This window comes from Mytilus californianus, unplaced genomic scaffold (genome assembly GCF_021869535.1).
Source record: "Mytilus californianus isolate M0D057914Y unplaced genomic scaffold, xbMytCali1.0.p SCAF_11, whole genome shotgun sequence".
Classification (NCBI taxonomy): Eukaryota; Metazoa; Mollusca; class Bivalvia; order Mytilida; family Mytilidae; genus Mytilus; species Mytilus californianus.
The window spans coordinates 1,048,497-1,062,607 of NW_026262593.1; the positions used below are offsets into that span (position 1 = coordinate 1,048,497).

The following is a 14,111-nucleotide window of genomic DNA, read 5'->3' on the forward strand; positions in this document are numbered from 1 at the left end:
GCTCCATAAAAGAGACAACCAATTCCAAAAGTGATCAGTAAAACGTATTGTATTGTCGAAATAATATATGACAGCTGATTTTTATATGGCACAATTCCCCAGACTAGTACAAAAAATATTTCTGTTAGTAGAGTAGACCAAAATATATCGTTAACACGCATGTGATTAAAAAAAAATTTTAGGTCAGGAAAAAAGGCTCAAAAGTATGTTTGCGTTTAGTAATTTGTATAATTATACTTAAGAAAGTAAGCGATGGTAACATTAGTTATTAAGCCATATGTGAGCACTTTTAATATTTACCATTTCCAGAGGATTCACTAGTGTAAGCATGCATTTCAAAATATTAAGTTAAAAATAATTGTGTATATACAAACAGATACATAAGAGAATAAAATAAACTTTCAGTTTGTTTGTAATAGTGCTATCATTATTGAAGAAACCAGACTCTTTGAAGTATATCTGAACTAATTAAACCATCTTCTTTTATATGACGATATAGAACATTCTTATTAAAAACTCACCATGGTTGTGTCAAATTTCATTATGTCATTCATATATAACGGCAGAAAAGTTCCGAGTGTTGTGAAGATATATCCGAATGATATATGTGCAGACAGTATAGCCCAGAAGGCCGGTGAGGTCAGAATCTTCAACCATGGGGGGTCTGGCATCTAGATGAAAGGAGAAACATCTTTATCACAATACAGTCATGTAAAGTTGCTGTTTATTTTCTTTTTTCAGACCTCTATTTGGTTCTAAAGGTTTGTGCAATACATGGATCAGATTTTTTTCTATTTGCGTTTGGTGTATTTACGTAATACAAGAAATACAATTTCAGAACTGTTGATTCTTTAGTTTTCAACAACAATATTTTCCTGGCGTAATTAATCATAACTTAAAACTACATGTAACTGACTTTTGTGGTTACATTGCCGTTAAGCTTTAATTTGGTAAAACCACATAAAACGACCTTCAACTAGCTCTCACCTTGACATTTGCACTATCACGTCGCCCTCTGGTGATGTACGCTACCTCTGCTTTTGTCATATTTGGATGATCTTCAGGGTGATCGTAAACCACTTTAACCCATACTACCATTATCATGAGATTCAGTGCACCTGTCAATTATATAATTTAATACATAAGTAAACGTGTGTTATTCTATTTCGTCTACATGAAATAAAGGACGTACCATGCACAGAACAAGTTAGTAACAATGTATGTCTCCATTCTGATGAGGAATTTGCCTTATAAAACTCATCAAACCAGGCTTATAATTCGGCACGCAAGACGCGGATTTCGTCAACATTAGCTATTAGCCGCTCGAATCAAAACAGTTGGAAAGCTTGTATGTATATAATGAACCTGACATAACCAGTTATTTCATGTTTCTATCACAATAATACATTTAACTCCGATGTTGCCAAATACATTTCGTCGAAAATAAAATATACCAATCAAGTGCAAATTTTGTACATGAATCTCCTTTTCTGAAAGCATTCACGGACATATATATCTGGTGACCGCACAATAGTTGCCTGTAAAATTTTGGCCTATTACGTATCAAAACAATTTGACCTAGTCTCGAGTCCCATGACAGTGGTGTATCATTCAAAATCAGGAAAAGATAACTCTGTCAACGTAAGCATTCTCGCTTCATTTGCAGTTCATGATATTCCGTCGAGTTTTTCTCTTTGTTCTTGATTTAAGAATGTTGAACATCGGTAAACTTCTGTTGCCTCTTACTGACGATGAAAGTCTCCTGTCTTTATACTGATTCCTAAACTTCACAAAATTTCTTATAAAGAACAACATATAGCCGGGTCGTCATTATTCTCGACTAAACATCTTCCTAAAGTTCTTACCCCCATTATTACTACAGTCAAAGATGGCTTTCAGAAATAGTGTGATGAGGCATATTCAGCCAGTGATGTCAAAGATCAGATATGGAAAATTCTAAAGATCTACTGCAAAATCTTCAATCATAGTCTATACAATTTTGCAGCATTATCAAAACTTTTGTTTTCTATGCTTTACACTTCTATACAGACAACTTTGTGATATAATTACTTTTCTACAACTCTAATTTTATAATGAACCAATATATAGAAAGAGAGAATAATCTTTCAATTAACAGTTATAATTTTATTACTATGTTATCATCGTATAATTGATTATAATGTAATTGATTGCTAGATAGTGATGTTCACATTGGAATGACATTAGCTTGTTTGTTATTCATAGCATTTAAAACATTTGATATATTTTGGGCAACACAGTTCGACATCAAAAACAGCGCCTCATATATTTTCTATTGTATTTCATTCTTTCATAAACCTTAAATTAAGTTCATAACCTTGCTTCATAAGAAATTAACGAATATAATTGGGTATTCAATTTGTTCTATTGATGTTATTGGAAATCTGAGACACTGTTTGGGATAACTGGACAAAGAACTACATGTGCCAAAATCAGACATATTTGGGCACCCATCTAGGAGCTAATTTCAGTGTAAACTTCATTTTCATGTCAAACGTATGTGTCACACTGTAATGAATTAAGATTTTCCTACATGACCTCAATTATTTCAATATATTTCACACATGTATCATGGTGATACTTCAGGATCGCTCGTACATGTTCACACTATACGGACTTCATTCGTAGGGGTGTGCTCTTTACACACAAAAACTGCTCCAACAGATTTATGAGGAACATCAACTTAAATTGACAGTACATAAGTGTTACCGTCATCATCATGAATGTGTTGACCGATACGATATATAAAGGCAACAGTAGTATACCGCTGTTCGAAATTCATAAATCGATTGAGAAAAAAATAAATCCGGGTTACAAACTAAAACTGAGGGAAACACATCAAATATAAGAGGAGAACTACGACACAACAGAAACACAACATAAAAATGTAACACACACAGAAACGAACTATAATATAACAATGGCAATTTGCCTGACTTGGTACAGGACATTTTAAGAAAAAAATGGTGGGTTGAACCTGGTTTTGTGGCTAGCCAAACCTCCCGCTTATATGGCAATGTTAAATATAACATTAAAATGACAACATTACATGAAAGGACTACAATAAAAATAAATAGAACATATAGGAAAGAGAAACACACAAATAATAGCTATCAAATGGTACCAGGTTTATAATTTAATACGCCAGACGCGCGCTTTGTCCACACAAGATTGATTGATTGTTGGTTGCTTAAAGTCCAGTGGCAAACATTTCATGCATATTCAGGACGAGAACAAATTGACAAAAACACAATAGGTAGGTTCTGTAATAGGGGCGTCCGGGGTCAAGGTTGGAGAAATTTAGACTGCCACGGGAAATGAGGGTATATTGGATAGGGACAGAAATTTAGCCTTGCAACAGGTCACCTACGTGCCCATCAAAGAGTTGTTGCAAGGGTTCTGAACGTGCAAAGAGCGTGGCACTCTCTTTACACGAGGCATATGTCTGTATTTCGATTCACAAGCGACATGTTTTCGCAGTCTTTAGATTCCAGAATAGGTGTCTTATCCGTAAGTGTAACGAATGTGTCCTATTTCCCATTGTGACATTTTTAGTGTGAATTCGCTTGGCGGGAGATGCATGCATAGCAGGAGACGCTTACTCTCTCAACGCACCCGGTCTGACTCCTTTTTGGAGAACATGCGATTCACTGAGTTTTTATTTGTTACCTTGATTTGTCTGCCTAATCGATTTATAAGATTCAAACATCGGTAAACTACTGTTGCAATAATCAACGTCAGTGTAAAATAGTATAATATTCGATTTTTGAAGGATGGCAAATGTTATCTAAAATCATGAAATGTCTTTGTTCAGATTCATTGACATAAGAAACCACAAATAGTGTCTGCAATAAGATACACTACATTATTGGTAGGAAGACTGTTGATTTAATATAGTTGACTTTTGCCCTTAGTATCAAAGTTTATAAGTTTTTGTGACGAACAAAGCGTTGCCTGAATTAACAATCTACTCACCAAATATGTAAAAAATAAAAGGCCAACCATTTTGATATGGTATAGAACACATCAAGCCAGAGAAGATAAACGTCACAACATTCCCCATAATTTGTCCTGAAAAAATACATATTATTCTGAAACGTTCTGGTAAGATGGTAAATCAAATTTGGTTATTTTGATTACAAGGTTGTCGAATCAGTAGTTAAATATCAATGTGAATCATAGTTTATATAATTTCTGTTATTAGAATATTTATTGTAATTGTAAAACTGAATCTTCAGAAAACAAAATTAACTGTTTTGTTTTTGTATGAACGCTATTTATACCAATATAATAAAAATCAGACATAAAGCATGCAAACATTTTAGCGTCTTGAGAAGGGTATTATTGGTTACTGAGGGGAAACTCAATGTAAATGGGCTGGTAACTAAGAAGGGTAACTAAATGCAAACGAGCTAGGGAAGCACCATGGAAACTATGAAAAAGTATGATACATCAAAATAAATAAAGCTGTTTAGAATATGTTAATTGGTAGAAACTGAAATTGGAAGCGTACAAGTAAAACAAACTTATGAAATATATATAAATAAGAAGATGTGATATGAGTGCCAATGAGTCAACTCTCCATCCAAGTCACAATGTATAAAAAGTAAACAATTATAGGTCAAAGTACGGCCTTCAACACTGAGCCTTGGCTCACACCGAACAGCCAGCTATAAAGGGCCCCAAAATGACTAGTGTAAAACAATTCAAATAGAAAAACCAACGGTCTAATCTATATAAAAAACGAGAAATGAGAAGCACCTATGAACCACACCAATAAACGACAACCACTGAACAATAGGCTCCTGACTTAGGACAGGTGCATACACATGCTACGGGTTTAAACGTTTTAATAGGCGCCAACCTTCACCCTAACCTGAGACAGTAGTGTAACATTACATAAAAAGACGCACTATAAAATATCAATTAAAATGGCTTAACTCGATCAAAAAGACATTTAAACAAAAACAAGTAAACATACACTGAACGAATAAGTTTGATTATGAAATATGCTTGCTGTTCCACTTTTTAAATTCAAAATTTGCTTTAATTCTTTTACAATTAATCAGTATATCCGTACCATAAAATTATTTAAAGCTTAATTTTACTTCACATATTAAATAAAGTACAATCTTTAAAGGGATGCGAAAAGAGTTATTTCTCTAGCGATCAACTCTGCCTGAGGGAGTTGGAACCGTAGTTTTTTAATAATTATTTTAATTCATCAACGGGGATTTTTAGTAAATATAAAAAAGAAGATGTGGTATGATTGCCAATGAGACAACTCTCCACAAGAGACCAAATGACACAGAAATTAACAACTATAGGTCACCGTATGTATGTTTTATCATGTCAGTATAGAAGCACCGACTGCTGAGCTGATGATACCCTCGGGGACTAACCAGTAGTGGTATCGCACCGTTGCTAGTAAAAGAAATGAACACTTTATACATTTCGTGCGTTTCTACGCGCTTTTCTGGGTGTGTCTTCATCAGGAATGCTGACACCAATAGAAATATTAACAACTGTACCCCAGAAAACTATGCGCTCAGATATATGTTCAAAAACAGGTATACACAAGATGATGCTTTTGTCTACTGAACATGACACAATATCACACACCTATATCCCCCTCCAAAAAAAAAAAAATTTGACCCCCAAAAAATTACCCTCATTTCAAGTAAAAGAGCCCTAAATTTTCATAAAAAAAAAGCAAAAAAAAACGCAAAAACACCAAAATTTTCTTACTCCCAAAAAATTTTTTTTTTTACTTTGGAAAAAAACGTTATTAAAAACACCCAAAAAACAACAAAAAAATTCCAAAAAAAAAATAAATAAAAAAACCGGGAGAACAGGCGAAGAAAGAATTCTGTGGGATTTAAGAGAAAAAATAATTTCCCCAGTGCGCCCCAACCTTGATTTTTAATTAATTTTATCAATATAGTCTAGTAATAAAACGGATCAATACGACTACAACTTCAATTGCTTTTTACATTTGTGAAGTGTTATAGACTAAATCGATCATTGGAAATATTTACATGGTTGTCAAGAGTGTGTTTACATGTTGCCTGGGTGATGTAAACATATAGCAGACGTTTATTGACAGTGGAGAGATTGGAGTATTTCACAAGAAAATCATCTGTAGGTGTTTATTCATTCTATTATTTTGTGTTGTGAATAGATTCCGTTGTAACATTTTATTGGAATTTCGTCAATTTGATCATATACTCAAAAAATGATTGCTACACAAAATTACACATGGACGGATGAACAAAAAGCAACTATTTTAGAACATCAGGCTTTTCATATGAATATGACTAATTTTTTAAATAATGTTGTGATAGAAGGACCAACCAAGACGTTTCCGAGGAAACCAAAGAGTAATTTAAAGCAAGTAATCATGACAAAGAAAACAAAAGGAGTACAAAAACGAAGTCATGAACAACTTCATGCATATTTAGTTGAAAACTTTATAGAAACAAAGAAGACGATAGACAGAGATGTGTTTCTGTTTAAACTTGAGGACATTACCACTGAAGAACAAGCGCTTGAAAAATTAAAAGACGGGTTTAAGCATCTTAAACGTCAAAATGCTCAGACTCTCTTCTTTTTTATTCAATATGGAATGTTGCTCAATGGTGTTTACAAGAAATTTTTCGAACTACGTATTCAAGGGATTATCACTATTACATGGGGTAAGTGGCTTCTTGAAAACATTGGGATTCATCCTTCCTATGCTCGAAGGTTGCGGGAATGTGCAAAATCGTTGGGAGGATACTATAAACTTTATAAAGTTGGACTTTCTTTCACCGAGATCTTCAAGCTTAAGAAAGAACTTGTAGCTTTGTTTAACAGCAGCCCAGAAATGAACACATTTTGGCAAGAAAATCCTGATATGTATTCCACACGAGAAATGGAATCATCTCAAGAAGTCATGACTGCCGACGCTGTAAGAGGATACGCCATTTAAATTATGTATAGTACAATATTTGTTCTTGTTTGTCATGTACAATCCCACTTTACTACCGTAATTCATAACATGGTAACGGTGACACTACAGTAGCGCCGTTGCTAAGGATTTTGTGTTGACTATTAACTGATAATGGATTCTGTATTTCTACATACCTGAGTGACTGTTATATGTACATGGATGATAATGTGTAATTTTGCAAATACTTTTACAAATGAATGTTATAATAAAGATTTAAAACTTAGTCATTTGTAATTCTTGTTCATAGAAAGCACCTGTTATTTCTTCGCCTTTTAAATCAATTATTTTATAAGTAAAAGGAATTGTATTTAAAACTTTTTCAATTACAAATATTTCTTTAGTCCAACGAGTAGTATAACCCTTTTCAAATTTACCCTTTTTTTTTGTTATTCTTACTCTAGCACCTACTTCGAATTTAGGTTTTTTAATTTTCTCTTCCTTTTCTGGATATAAATTTTTATACACTGTTAATTCATTTTTTAATTTACTTGCTTGAACAGGTGTCATTTTAATTGAAGAATGTACTGTATTATTATAATTTTTAACTAATTTATCTAATATATCATAATATTTTAAAGTTTCATTAGCAGTAAAGTATTTATACATATGTTGTTTCATTGTTCCTATCCATCGTTCCACTACACTGGATTTTTCTTCATTCTCAGTTGAATATAACTTTATGTTATTATCTTTTAACAATTCTTTTACTTGTCGATTATAAAATTCGGATCCTTTATCTGACCAAATATATATTGGTTTTCTTTCTTTAAATAATGTTTTAAATGCTTCACTCACTGCTACTCCTGTTTTATTTTTCAATGGAATCAACCAACCATATTTACTAAAAACATCTATAACTGCTAATAAATATTTATAGTGTTTATTTTGTTTTGAATATTGTTGTATATCTATCAAATCAACTGCCCATGTTTGATCTATTGAATTAACATAAACACGTCTTTTAGGAAAAGATTTTATAACTCTATGATGTAATTCATCTGCTAATTTATTTGTTAGATTTGTTTTAGACATTTTTAAGTAACTAAAATGTTTTCTTAAAAAATGGAGGCAAAAAAGGATAAAATTTTATCCAAGCGAGAAGATTCATATAAACTTGTTTTGACAAAAGAATATAAACATAAAGCAAGTATTTATGTATTTAATTATAAAATTAGTCTAAAGGATGAAAAACAAGAAACATTTACAAATGCTTTTGACCACATGGTAGACTATTCCATAAAAGATTACCCTAATGGAAGAATTAAAATAGTACCTATTCATGAAATCATAATTACTAAACATAAAAGCTGGCCTATAAGAACATATAATACAGTTAAAAAGTTATTCATGGATCAAATGGAAAGATTATTAAATAGTGCTGAAGAATTAAATTTAGAAGAAGTTATTTTTGAAGTTACTATTATACCCAATAAAAGAGGAAAAGGTAAAGCTTTAAAAATATTAGATGTCATAAATAAAAGAAGTATTATCAAAATAAAAAATGATGATACAATATGTTTATCAAGGGCAATTGTAACTTTTTTGGCTTCAAATAAGTTATTAAAAGATTTTACAGATTCTCAATTAAAACACATTAAAGAGGGTAGACCATTACAAAAAAGATTAGCTGAAGATTTGCATGAACAATCAGGAGTAGAAATAAAAGAAGAAGGAAATGATTTTGAAGATTTAAAAGTTTTTGAAAATTATCTTAATATTAGGATAATTGTTTTTACATCAAATAGTGCAGAATATATTTTATATAGTGGCAATGAAGAATATAATAAACAAATATATTTATATTATCATTATGAACACTTTGACACTATAACAAATATAACAGGATTTTTAGCTAAACGTAGGTTTTGTAAAGTATGTTTAATTGGTTATACTGAACAACATACATGCAAAGATAATACAGTAACAACTATCAGAAAACAACATATTTGTGATAAATGTAACAAAACATATACAGGTAAAAATCACAAATGTGGTGAAAAAATATGTTTAATATGTTATGAAAAATACACGGAAAGTAATGAAGAACACTTATGTTATATGAAACCATCAGTACCAAAACAAGTAAAAAATAATAAATATATATATTTTGATTTTGAAGCAAATCAAGAAACAGGAATACATATAATGAATTTTTGTATAGCTTACGATTTAGAAAATATTTATTGTTTTAAAAATAACTATGTAAAAGTATTTAAATGTGATTTCAATATTGATAATTTAAACTTGTTAGAATTAGACATAGATGATTGTTTTAGTGATGTAGAAAAAATTAAATATGAAACAAATTCTGTAATAGACAACTTTTGTAAATATTTCATAAGAGATAAATTTAAAGACTACACTTTTATTTCACATTATGGAAAAGGTTATGATATGCAACCGATTTTAGGATACATTGTAAAAAATAAAATTGAACATAACATAATTTCTTCTGGACTAAAATTAACAGCTATATTTATTAAAGGAATAAATTTAAGATTCATAGATTCTATAAATTTTACATTATGTGGATTAGCTGCTTTCCCAAAAACATTTGGATTTGTGGGTAACAAAGGTTATTTTCCACATTATTTTAATACAACAGAAAACCAAAAATATAAGGGAATTTATCCTGATAAAGAATATTTTGGTTATAATACTATGACAATTAAAAATAAAGAATTATTTGATGAATGGTATAATAAAGTTAAAGAAAAAGAATTTAAATTCTATAAAGAAATATTTTATTATTGTCTATTGGATGTTTTAATTCTTGCCAAAGGTTGTACCTTATATAGAAAATTATTTTTAAATATAACCAATAATTGTATCGATCCATTTCAATATATTACAATTGCTCAATGTTGTACAAAAATATTTAAAACATTAATGTTGACAAATGAAACAATTGGAATTCACAAAAAGATGACAATTAAAGAAGTACATTCACAAAAATCAATACAATGGTTAGAGTATATTTCTTTAGAATATAATATAATGATTCAACATGCTAAAAGGGGAGGTGAAAAGAAATTATTCATTAATAATAAATGTTATAAAGTCGATGGTTATTATTATGATAGAGAAAATAAAATGCGTAATGTTTATGAATTTTTTGGATGTTATTGGCATGGATGTACAAAATGTTATAGTCCTGAAGAAATATGTAAAAAAGATAGAAATAAAAAAACTATGAAAGAGTTATATAACCAAACTAAAGAAAGACTTAAAACTATTGAAGATTATCTAAAACCAAATGTAAAAATTCATACAATATGGGAATGTGAGTTTGATCAACAAAAATATCCTGAAGTTGATCCACATTTAAAACCTATTGATAAAAGAGATGCATTTTATGGAGGAAGAACAGAAACTATTCAATTATACAATAATCTTTCTGATTTAAAAGGTAGATATGTAGATTTTTGTTCTCTGTATCCATCAGTAAATAAATATTGTAAATATCCTATAGGGCATCCTATTACATCTACAGATATTTCTGTAGATGATTATATAAAAAATAATTATTTCGGAATAATGAAATGTAAAATATTACCACCTAAAGGATTGTATCACCCTGTTTTACCTTATAAACAATTAACTAGTGATAATACACATAAATTACTTTTTGGATTATGTAGAACATGTATGAATAAAATATCTTTTAAATGTAAACACATAGATTATCCTACTTTAAATAAACATGATAAAATACATGAAATAAAAAGATGTAAAGAATGTAAAAATATTAAAAATGAAAAATGTATACATTCTGATGAGGAAAGAGTTATAGTAGGTACATGGTCTACAATAGAAATAGATAAAGCAATAGAAAAAGGTTATGAATTACAAAAAATATATGAACTAGAACATTTTGAAAAAACATCTACAGATATATTTAAACTTTATGTAGATACGTTTATGAAATATAAACAAGAAGCTTCAGGATGTAAATGTGATCCTAAATATTGTAAAAATGATTGTAAAAACGATAAAGAATGTAAAACAAAAATACAATACATTATAGATAATACTGCTTATGATCTAGATATTGACAAAGTTAAGTACAATTCAGGATTAAGATTTATAGCTAAAATATGTTTAAATAATTTATGGGGACATTTTGGTATGAGAGATAATTTTACACAAAAAGAATATTGTTTTACTTTAGAACATATAACTAAAATAGTATTTAATGAAAAATATAAAGATATAAGTACTATGATATTAGATGAAGATATTGTTTTAACAGAATATAAAAATAAAGAAGAATACTCTAAACCTAATCCAAGTGTAAATGTTTATATAGCTTTGTTTACAACAGCACATGCTAGATTAAAATTATACGAACTATTGGATATTCTTCAAGAAAGAGTTTTATACATGGATACAGATTCTTGTATTTATAATGATGATGGTTCTGAAGCTTGTAAAAAAATAGAAAGTATGATGGGAAATAAATTAGGAGATTTAACAGATGAAATTGTTTCAAAACATAACGCTAATCATATAAAACAATTTATATCTGCGGGTCCAAAAGATTATTCTATGAAACTAGATACAGAAAAACTAGTTAGCTGTTGTAAAGGTTTTAGATTAAATGCTGAAGTAGAAAAAAAGATTACATTAGATAAAAAAATAAAAATAGTTACTGATGAAAATGAAAAATATGAAACTGTAAAATATGACAACATAAAAATAGGAAAAGATCATCAACTTAAAACAGTTAAACAAGTTAAAGCTTATGATTATATGTTTGATAAAAGAATGGTATGTTATGAAAATGAAAATCTAATTAGAAGTTTTCCTTATGGATATTAAAAAATATATAATTTAAATTTTTATTTTAAAAAATAGAAGACTAAAAAATGATTGAAGCTTATACTGAGAAAGATGATCCACATGCTAAAGTTATATTAGGTAAAATAAAATTATCAAATTATCAGATATGTTGTTTAAGAGATGATGGAGAATGTCCTTTAACTTCAAAACAAATGGAAGTAATGGATAAGTATGAAGGTAAAAAGTTATCTAAGTTTCCTCCTGGTTGGGATGCTTTTATTAGACCAGATAAAGTTTATGAATATGTTTTTGAAAAACCATGTCCTGAAATTTAATTTTTTATTTTATTTTATTATTTCTCTATACCCCTTAAAACAAAAAAAGTACAGGAATTAGGGACTCTAATTTTTATCAATTTTTTCTTATTTTTCCAATTTTTCATACAAACGTAAATTGTATTTATTTTTTATTTTAATTTCCAAACAATAAAACCAGTTAATACCATACCACCAACAACAAATGCAATCTCTCTATTTTTCTGGTATTCTGATGGAGTATAAAAATCACTTAATGTAGGTTTAGGTGATAATGAAGTTAATTTTTTATTCGTGACACGATAGTATAGTTTCATTGCTTGGTCAACATCATCAAAAGTCTGAACCGCATGATGTTCCTTTTGTAATTGTTCATTTATAAAATCTAATCTTTGTATTCTTTTTTTATTCCATTCTGATTGTGCTTTTTCTAATTTTTCTATAGCTTTATCATGTCTTATTTTCTCTTCATTTGCATTACTACCCATATGTGAAAATAAATAATTACTCCCTGAAAATGCAAAAGCATTTGTTATTGCCCCACCAAGCATCATTGTTAAAGCACTTGCCATTTTATAAAAACAAAAATTACTTCATGATATCAGCAGGTATAATACCTTGCTTAATCAACATATCTTTTGTTGCTATCGCAAGTAATATATCAATGGATAACATTACAACATCATTCATATTAAAATCCACTTTTGGTGCTGGCCTCCTTAATACCTTTTTACCTATTTCTGCATATCCAACTGTTAACAATGTTTCCACTCCAGCATGATATAACATATTTGCTATTTGTTTTCCGTCTTTTTGGGTTGTCATTTTAATGTACTAAATTTAATTAAATTCAAAAGGATCAATTTCTTTCTTTTGTTTTTCTGGTTTTGTTATTTCTTTAATCATTCTTTCTGGTTTCTTACTTTGGTTGTAAAAAAACAATCCCAATCCAACAATACTTATAGGAAAAAGTACAAATTTGTAATCAACTAGGGAACTGGAGTGTTTTTTGACAGAAGGGATATGTTCGTTTGATTCATAATCTGTTTCTGTATCAGAATCTTTTGTTATTTGTTTGATTTTTGAATTTTCTTTTTTTAATTTTTCCACTTCTTTTTTTCTCAATTCTGCATTTCTTATTCTTACTTCTGCACCTTTCTTACCAGCAGCTACTCTTTTTGGGTCTTTTGGTTTGGGTTTTTTAAATACTTCTTTTTTTTCTTCTTTGTTTTCTTTTTGTTCAGGATTTTCATTCATCATTTTTTATGTCATTATTTTCATCTTTTTTTCGGAAATCGAGCGAAGCGAGTGGTTCAATATGTCTTGCTGTTGTTAATATTGCAGTAAAAGGAGCAAGATACATTCCATATCTATAGTACAGTTCACAACATGTATTAGTTAAAGCATTATTGATAAAAGGATCTTCCTCTAAGTCTTGTATTAAAATTGGTGGATTAACAACTTTGAAAAACTTTGATACACCCATGACATATAAATTTATAAAAGAGTTTCCTAATGTCTTGGTCATACTAGCTCCCAATCTTGCTTCATATTTACAGTATAGTTTGTTTATTTGTTCTGTTGTCATTTTATCAATATCTGACAGTTGTAATTCTTTGCCCAGATATTGTTTACTACTCCCACCAGCAACAACGGATGATAATCTTTCGCGTTTTTTTTCTTGAAGGGAACCGTTCACTTCGCTCGCTTCATCATCAATATTTATGTTTTCCACAATTTGCTCGCTTAATAATTCTTCAGCATTCATTTTATACGTTTCAAAAAACGGATATAATTTATTTTTAACTTTAAAAAAATTAAATACAACATATCCAACCAATGATAAGACTGCAGTGTTTGTTGCAATTGTTAGTATTTCCAACAGCATTGCTTTTTTTTATTGCTTATTTTGGTTAAATTACTTAAGAATTACTTATTTTGGTTAAATTACTTAAGAATTACTTAAGCATTACTTAAGCATTATT

At 29.5% G+C, this 14,111-nt stretch overlaps 1 protein-coding gene across 1 annotated transcript in view; it reads right to left on the reverse strand.

Moving 5' to 3' along the window:
• Positions 1-14,111, reverse strand: part of LOC127720745 (sialin-like) — a 39,301-nt gene that overhangs the window by 9,392 nt on the left and 15,798 nt on the right. Inside the window, exons 5-7 of the mRNA XM_052227500.1 lie at positions 4,015-4,110; positions 988-1,118; positions 522-671 (exon numbers count right to left, since the gene is read on the reverse strand). Coding sequence (XP_052083460.1) covers positions 522-671; positions 988-1,118; positions 4,015-4,110 — 377 coding nt within the window. The remainder of the gene's footprint in view (positions 1-521; positions 672-987; positions 1,119-4,014; positions 4,111-14,111) is intronic.